The 9209-nt window shown below is 43.9% G+C and overlaps 1 protein-coding gene across 1 annotated transcript; it reads left to right on the top strand.

Annotated features, from left to right (window-relative positions):
• Window positions 1-276: 276 nt before the first annotated feature.
• On the top strand, window positions 277-3617 carry LOC145362325 (T cell receptor alpha chain MC.7.G5-like). The gene is made up of 4 exons (XM_080218401.1): window positions 277-319; window positions 468-751; window positions 1548-1611; window positions 3280-3617. Exons 1-4 carry the CDS (start codon window positions 277-279, stop codon window positions 3615-3617), a joined length of 729 nt encoding a protein of 242 aa, XP_080074527.1.
• The last annotated feature ends 5592 nt before the right edge of the window (window positions 3618-9209 follow it).

A 9209-nucleotide genomic window follows, 5' to 3' on the forward strand; every position in this document is an offset into this window, starting at 1 on the left:
ACTCTGGGTGGCAACACCCAGAAGAGTCACAGGATCAGATCCTGGGATCGGGAGCTCCGAGGCCCAGATAACTGTGGAGCCTCGACTGAATGTTCACAGCTTTCTGCCACCTTTCCATTCTCGAGTTTTATTTTAAACAATGGGCGTGGCCTAAATTAACAATGTTCAGGCCTGAGGTATTTCAGTTCAGTTCTGAGATCCAGTGTCCCAGAGCAGTCAAACTCTGCAGTCTCCAGCTCCCCGTCATATAAACCATCAGCTCCGGGCAGCAGAGAGATGGGAATCCTTCTTGTTTTCACCCTGTGTGTCTGTTTACCCCGTGAGTACCGATCAAACTAACCCACATTGCGTGGATTGGGTATAAAGCTGTCCCAGTCCATCCCCATTACAGACACTGTTTGGGGTTTTAGCTCCATTGTGTGGTTCAGCTCTGATGGTCCATTAAACTCTCTGTGTTTAATTTCCAGGATCTTTCAGTCAGTCGGTGACACAGAGCCCAGGAGCTGTGAACAGGAAGGAATGTCAGTCTCTCACCATCACCTGTGTTTTACATGGTTATGGTTATGACTTGGTAAACCGACATTTCTTCAAACAAACCCAGCCCGGGAAGGAGCGGGAGCGGATCTCCAGCGGAGGGAGATTTGTTGTGTCTGTGAACAAAGCGGGAAAGACATTTTCGCTGGAAATTCGGGATGTGAGAGTTGAAGACGCCGCCACCTATTACTGTAAAGCTCAGTACTACAGATACACAGTGATGGGTCTCGCCTTCCCGCGATACAAAAACTCTCCCTGCAGATTCTCACAGAACTAAATGAGAAACCAGAGTTAATCTACCCTGAACAACAACCCCACACCCACCCGCCAATCCCCACAGTTGTGTCTCACCCTCTCGGTGCCCCAGTTTATTTTTAATAAGACCTGATTATTACCGTTGACATTTTGAGTTTTATAAATACGGAGTGTGAGTGGATGGGGGTGTCATTCCTGGGAGTGTTGTCGGTGAATTGAGAATGGGAATGACTGATCCCAGTTACAAACCCTGACACCAGATGGGACCCTAGGCTCACAGCCGGAACTGGGAGCCACATTCCGCGCTGTTTAATTCATGTCCCAACATCCCACCCAGTACCAGAGGTTTTGATGCTGAACTGTAACACTGTGTAACTTTTGGGACGGTCACAGTGGAAAGAAGCTGAACAAATACCTGTGCACAATTACAATATAAATTCTCAGTGCCCAGAGAGTGAATCATTGGTTTGATGTTATCATCGCTGTGATCTGGATTATTTCCACTGTAATCTTCACCACTCACATCTTTCTTTGATTTTTTTGCGATATATGAGGTTAATATTTCCTTCCTGCGGCCAGTTACTGAGAGCTCGGGCCTCAAAAAATTATAATTTGAACGGACAGAGACGTTGAAATCTTGAATATTATTTATTGTTTTTAAATCCCCCGAATAATTGGATATTTCCGAGTGACTGGTGATGGTTTTCCGGCAGATTGAGATATCGGTAGTTTTTGTACCGGGGAGACTGAGGGCGGAGTCATTGTGTGATTATAAATATGTGGATGGATCCGGGACGGTGGTGACTGTCAGTGACTCAGCCGGTAAGTGACTCCAAACCCCGCCTTGTTACAGTCTGTCTGGTTTAATGTCCCCCTTCACTTTATCATTGTGATCTTTCTGGTTTCAATCCCATCGAATCTTCCTGTGGAAAATCATCCGGTACAGATTCCAAGTTGGGAGCAGGGTGTGATTCTGGGGTCGGCTCCAATACGGTCCCGGGGAAAGTGTCTGTGAGACCTGATGGAGTCAGCGGTCAGTGGGACAGGGATAGTGGGGGGAGGCTTTGGGGTGGTGGGGGAGGGGAGGAAGGGACGGGGGCGGAGTGGGTTCGGGGGAGAGGGCGGTGAGGCGCGGGGTGGGGGTGCCAGTGTTAGGTGTGATGTGGGAGTTGACAGTAAAACCACTGCCGAAACTGAACAGAATGAACGCAACTGACAACAAGTACGAGACTTTGGGGCATGTTCCCACGGCACAAAAAAACCAAACAACAAAAAGTAAATGAAATGAATCAGATTAGACATTTCAATATAAAGTGAAGGGGGAAAAACATGATACTGACAGAAAAATAAACACATAGATTTCAAAACAATGCTCCCAGAAAGTGTTAAACCTGATTAAATGTATGACATTTGACCACCGTTGCTCGGCATGCTTCTGCCCCGTTGGAGCTGATAAACAACAGTCATTCTTTGTTGGATCTTGCTGTGCACTGTGATGTGACGCAGTTGGGTTGCTTTCTGACAATCATTTCTAGAAATGGATTATATCACGGATAATAAAATGTTCCCTCAGTTTGTCTCTCAACATGGAAGATGGAAGCTGAAACCGAGCATACATGGGATAATCATTTAGCGTGGAAGGGCGACATTCGGCCCCTCGGGTAGATGCTGCCCCTTTATAAATGAAATCCAATTCTTCCACAAGCCATGAATGATCCGGATATACCTGTTGTTTTCCAGTTCATGTATGTGATCATTACTCATTCATATTTCACTCTTAAACCAGCTCCTACTAAGCTGACAGTGTGTTCATAGATTCACAGAAATTACAGCAGAAAGACGGGCCCTTCGGTCCAAACTGATCCATGTGCCGATCAAAATGCCCATCTAAGCTCAGCCATTGGCCTGCATTTGGCCCACATCCCTCTAAAACTTTCCTGTCCATGTATCTGTCCAAATGCCTTTTAAATGTTGTCAATGTCCCTGCCTCAACTACTTCCTCCCGCAGCTCATTCCACACACCTATCACCCTCTGTGTAAAAATAATGTTTTTCTGCAGGATCCCGTTAATTCTTTCCCTATTCCTTCTTGTCCTCGATTCCCAACCCTGGGAATAAAACTGAGTTCATTCGCCCTATCCGTGCCTCTCATGATCTTATACACTTCTACAAGATCACCCCTCTATCTCCTATGCACCAAAGGAAAAAGTCCAATCTCTCCCTAAAACTCAGTCCCTTGAGTCCTGGCAACATCCTTGTTAATCTCTTCTGCACTCTCTCCGGGTTAATAACATCGTTACAGATCATTCGAGCTTGTACAAATTAAAATGTCATCTCATTGTACACTGGTTTGTAGAATAAGTGAATCTCGTTCCATTAGAATTAAAATAATAACAACACCGCATAAAACTGAGCTCCTCCTGCAACTGACTCAATCCCTGTGTTAAATAGCAAGACCTAAAAAAAGTGTATTTTTTTTGTTATCCTGCAGATTCCCCTTCCCTGGTATCCACGAATCCGCCTCTCCAAATGTCTGCTGCCGATGACACGGTTATATTAAGCTGTCAATATTCAGGAATCTGTGAGTACACAATACACTGGTACAGTCAGTCCCCAGGACAGGCTCTGAAATACTTGCTTCAGACACACACTTCAGGAGGGGACAATAAAGAAACCGCTGCCGGAGGGAGAATTTCTGCTTCTATCGATTCTGTCAAGAAAAGCAGCCAGTTAAAGATCTCCAAACTGCAACTCAGCGACTCGGCGACCTATTACTGTGGATTGAGTCGGCACACGGTAGTTGAATCTCCCTTAACACCCGTACAATAACCTCCCAGCACCACGGGAGAAAACCAAGGTCTCTGAATAGCACCGTCCCAACACCACTCCCCACCACCGCCTTCCATCCCCACCGAGTGTACACAATTACTGACCCCCAACCCATCCCCCACCTTTCCTCTCCACCCCCCTCCTCTCCACCCCCCGCCGCTTCCCCACGGTGCTGGGACACAGCAGAAGGGCAGAGAGAGGTGGACGAGATCACAATGGATCTGGTTACGGAATCAAACACTGTGTAACATGAAATGACTAGAAAACTCATCTTTGGCAATGGAACCAGGCTGATTGTGGAACCCAGTAAGTAACTAATCCTGGATAATGTTTACTCAACATGTTATTTCCCCTCCATGTCTTTATGGAGCCACACAGTCACTGGTTAATTTCAATTAACACTATTTTTGATTGGAACGGGTGAGCAGTTCTCATTGGGAATCCAAACAGCAGCTTCACTGGGTATTGACATAGAGCAGATCTGAGCTTTATTGTTTCCACAATTCAGGATTGTTTCCTTAAAACATTTAACTGGCCTTTATCATAAAAACCCACCTGGCAGCGGGCAAGGAGATGCATTGCTGAAATGATTGTGTGTAATGCAATTAAATGATACATTGATAGATAATTAAAAGAGGAACATCCCAACAGGGTCATGGTGTCATAGAGATAAACAGCACTGTAAAAGTTGCTTCAGACTAATAAGGGTCAGAGATAGAACAGACAGGAGAGCACCTATCCCCACAATAGACAGAACAATGAGCAGTGTTTTTTTTTGGAGCAATACATTGGGTGTTTCATGGTTCAAATAAAAGGGTCTCTCCTTTGAAGGCAGACATGAGGAGATGTTTTCTCTCTTAAAGAGTCGTGAGTTTTGTGAACTTTCTTCCTCAATCATCAGGGGAAACAGGACCTTCAATTTTTTTAAAGGCAGTTAGCTGGATGCTTGATTAAAAAGGGTAACCGGTGGTCGGAGATAGGCAGGAATGTGGGGGTGAAGTTACAATCAGATCAGTCATGATCTTACTGAACAGCGGTTGGGCTGGAGCGGCCCAGTGCCTCACTCCGGCTCCCACTTCGCTCTTTCATATGTTGATGTCAAATTATTTTCCTCGGGTTTGTTTCTCCTGGGTATTCAGAGAGAAGTACTGACGAAGATGGAACATGTAAAACACAGTCAACTTATTATCCAAATATTGTTCCCTGAAATAGTCAAAAAAATAAACAGTGGGAGCTCAGTGTGAGGGAGAGGGAGGGAACGGTTGTATTTGGCTCAGGAGAGAAGCTAATTAAAACAAGTGACACGAACTCAAAGTGAATGTGAGCTATCCCTGTGTTCAGATGGCTGGGTCTATATTTTGTAGTAGCTGTTAACATTGTGTTAATTACCGAACTGAGAAGCTTGTCTTTGGCAAAGGGACCAAACTCACTGTGTAGCTCAGTAAGTCCTCAACAATCTTCCATCATGATCTATTTACAGTAGGATGACAATCAATATTTACAGTTCAAACATGTGACCAAGTCGTGTTTTTAAGTACAGGCTTAAAGGAGACGATGTAATACAATGGTCATTCATACTTTGCGGAGGTGTTGCCGTACAGTGGGCTAAAATCCCTGCCCCTGAGCCAGAAACGCCGGGTACAAGTCCCTACCCTAGGCTCTGATGACCAAGGAAGGTGGGAAAACAATGCTGTGAAAGATTGGGAATGAAAGAGTGACTCCTGCTCAGCCAGGCTTGACATATAGTATGGGTCTCTCACGCTCTCAGCACTCCACAACAGTCTAGCGGCATGTTCCAGAAATAGCTATCACTGAAGGCAGAGGAATCCTGCCCAACTGCACCATTAGGTGAAGGGAGGCAATTTGGCTTCTAATTTGGACTTGGATGTGCATAGACCTGTAGAATTTTATAAGATGCATTGTCCCTCTCTTGGCAATAGATATTTTTTAATGTTTATATTCGCTCACCATGGCAGTTGTGGAAGCTCCCACACATATTGGTGAATATGCTGATCCCTGTGTGTATATTGGTTGGAATTTGAATGAGCTGATGCAGTGGTAGCTTTCTGATGATAACTAGTCACAGTGCTCATTACTATGACAGTACTTAGAATCTCACCTTTGCCTGCGGGAACCAACTGAATGTTGTGCCAAATAGGTGCCAGCTGATTTATCTTTACCCTTCGATGGACATTTCTGCTGAACCCGTGTCTGCCGAACGGTGACAAAAGCGAACGTAATGCTTAAAATTAAAAACAAGCTGTCAGATAGATTAATGCATCATTAGATATTTAATTAGAACGGTGGAGATCCAAAGGATATAATCAGTAAATTCGTAGATGACACACATATTGCTGGTGTGGTAAATAGCGGGGAGGAAAGCCTAACATTACCGATCGATATGGAAGGACTGGCCAGATGGACAGAACAGTGGAAAATTGAAAATTGTATGTCCAGAGAGGCATTTATGTGTATACAGAGGGTTTCAGCACTCTCTGGCTTTTCAAAAATAATCTGCCATTTATTATGGTCATTGTTGTTCATCCACTCAATAGACTAATCCTGCTTTCTCCCCATAACCTTTGATCCCATTCGTCCAAGTGCTACATCCAGCCGCTTCTTGAATAACTTCAGTCTTTTGGCAACAACTACTTCCTGTGGTAATGAATTTCACAGGCTCACCACTCTTTGGGTGAAGAAATGTCTCCTCACCTCCGTCCTGAATGGTCTACCCTGAATCCTCAGAACCCTGGTTCTGGACTCCCCCACCATCGGGAATATCCTCTCTTCATCTACTATGTCTTGTCTTGTTCGAATTGTATAAGTCTCTATGAGGTCCATTGTCATCCCTTTAAGTAAGTCTCCCCAATCTATAAAGGCGGAATCATGCCTCAGACCTTCATAGTCTCCTTCATTAAGATTCAGCACAGTAGTCGCCGAGTCAACTATGTCACTCTCCATCTTGATATATAAAAAAAACTGTCATGTTATGTTTACTCATCCCCAAGGGGTCTCACACAGCTAGGTTGGCAATTATTATCTTCTCACTAGATTATTAATCCAGGAAATCAACTAGTGTTCTTGGGACCCTGCGTTCGAATCCTAACACGGTAGAGGGTGGAATTCAAATTTAATAATCTGGAATTAAGAAAACACTGTTGACGATGAAAGCAACTGTTGGAAAAACCCATCTGGTTGAGGAATGTCCTTTACAGAAATAAATTTGCAATTCTGATCTGATCTGGCCTACAGGTGCAATTTGGTTGACTCTCAAGCGCAATTGGGAATAGATAATAAATTCTGGCCAGATAATGGTGCCCATGTCCCATGAATAAATAAAAATATCTCTGTTTGAAAATGAGCCCAAGTAACTGTTAAACGCATCTTTCAGACTCAACATGTCTGTTTACCTCTCCTAAATCTAACAGGATTATGAAAGTAAGGACAGATAATGTTGGTTAAAAAAAAACAGCAGGTCAGGAAACATCAGTAAGGAGAGAAAGCTCAGCTAACAAATTAAATATTATCCGTTGAATTGTATTTATTTTCTATCAGATGTTGAGGCGCCAGTGGCAAGGCCATGTTGCAATTTTCAGTTAAGCTATTTCAGAGATTGGCAGAGCAGGAGCAAAGGGCTGAATGGCCTTCCCTTGTTATCTAACAAAAGTGCAGAGGCAAAATATATTTGTTGTAGGGGGAGGACGTGAATTGCTATATTTTACCAGTGGCGACCTTGGCTCAGAAATTCTTCACGTTGGTAAAATCCTAGAGCACCCAAGGAGGCCATTCGGCCCACTTAGCCTGTGATGGTTGGGAGGGATAAGATATGCAATATCTGTTATCTGCAGCGAATCAGTGACTGTTCCAACTTTGTCTTTGCCGTGAATTGTCTGAAATCTAAAACAGCTTTCTCAATAGAAGGTTTCTGTCTGAGCAATTGTGCTATGAAAAGCTAACGTTTGGCAGCGGCACTCAGGTGACAGTTATACCAAGTGAGTGTGAAGTCAATGTTTTTTTTTATTCTTTCACTCCACGTCTCCTCTGTGATCTAGTTTTCTGTTGTAAGTAGTCTAATCAAGTTGGGCAGAGTGCCAATATAATGTGTGGCATGCAGGCGAGGAGATTGTTAAGTTTTGAGTCACTTTTGATCTCGCTCAGCTTACCCAGGCATTAGAGGTACATTGGAAAGGAGTTGGGACTGCAAGCCTCAGTAATATGGTATTGAACTGAGAACCAGATTTGTGTCCTGTGAAGGGGACAGGAAGATTCCAGTCAGAGAGTAGATTTAAATGAGAGAGGGGAGACGAATAAGCATCATTGTTCTGTTTAAACCGTTGTAATTGTGAATTACACAAGCTTTTCATTCTCTTGGTGAAAATTAAACTCTCCTCATATCAGTCCCATATTCTTTGACTATGAAACCCGGTTCTGGACCTTGCCGCCATCCTGCATCTACCCTGTCTAATCCTGCATTATGGGTTTTAGTGGGATCTTCTCCCCCTGCCTTCCTTCTTCTGAACCCCAAACAATAAAATCCTAACCGACTCAATCTCCCCTCATATGTCAGTCCTGCCACTCCAGAATCTGTCCGGTGACCTTCCCTCCACTCCCTCTCCAGCAAGAACATCATTCCTGGGATATTGTTTTACATTTGTTTCAGGATGTAATAATGAACCAACCGCGGAAGAAAATCAAATCTCAAAAACCTTAGCATGAAAAACAATCCTTACATTGCTATTCATGTGGGTATGTCGATTTTGTACCATCTGGTATTACTTTGCAAACTATGCAAGCAGAAAGCTTACTTTTGGCAGTGGAAGCAAACTCACTGTAGAACCCAGTAAGCGAAACTGTTCTCTGCATTTTGTGTCTGGTTATAGTTTAAGAAAGTAATGTCCGATTTTAACACACCTGTAAAGAATCTGTATCCTGTAATAGCTGCTGTTGAGTTGATTGGGAGGGACAGGAGGCGAGGCGGGGGGTAAGGGGGCGGGGGGGGAGTGAAAAATTAAATTGTCTTCTGACAACTGTGTAAAAGAGTTTACAAACAACAAATTATTAGACTCCTACAACGATGGAGGAGACCATTAATCCCATCGCTCTTGCTTCGATCAATTTATTTGAAATTACTCCAAGTGCTGGGGAGGGAATTGAACCAATTTCTTCAGGAATTAGCCTGGGTCTCTGTGCTGCTAACTCTGCAACAGAATCAGATATCACTGTGACTATTTTTTGTCTTGTGGGCTCTATGAAAGAATTAATATTCAGTGCCATCACCCAGCACCTTACAGAGAAAGATAGAAAATAGGGGCAGGACGAGGCCAGTCGATCCTTCGACCTCTGCCATTGGACACGACAGTGGCTGACCCTAAAACTCGGCACCGGATACCAGCCCTCTCCCCATAATTCTTGGCACCTTTAGAGTACAGTAATATATATCCATTTAAAATATATTCACTGGTTTCGCAACCACAAACTTCTGTGGTAGAGAGCTACAATTTCACCAGCCTCTGAGTGAGGACATTTTTAAATGTCAAACCCTGCACACTGAAACTTTCATCCCTTTTTCTAGACCCCACCCCGCCAAAGGAA

This window comes from Carcharhinus amblyrhynchos, unplaced genomic scaffold, assembly GCF_965287045.1.
Source record: "Carcharhinus amblyrhynchos unplaced genomic scaffold, sCarAmb.v2.hapA scaffold_38, whole genome shotgun sequence".
Taxonomy (NCBI): domain Eukaryota; kingdom Metazoa; phylum Chordata; class Chondrichthyes; order Carcharhiniformes; family Carcharhinidae; genus Carcharhinus; species Carcharhinus amblyrhynchos.

Coding starts and splice junctions, on each gene's coding strand:
- LOC145362325 (XM_080218401.1), top strand. CDS start 277: ATGGGAATCCTTCTTGTTTTCACCCTGTGTGTCTGTTTACCCC. Junction 752..1,547: donor CTCAGTACTACAGATACACA/GTGATGGGTCTC, acceptor CTGAGGGCGGAG/TCATTGTGTGATTATAAATA. Junction 1,612..3,279: donor GACTGTCAGTGACTCAGCCG/GTAAGTGACTCC, acceptor GTTATCCTGCAG/ATTCCCCTTCCCTGGTATCC.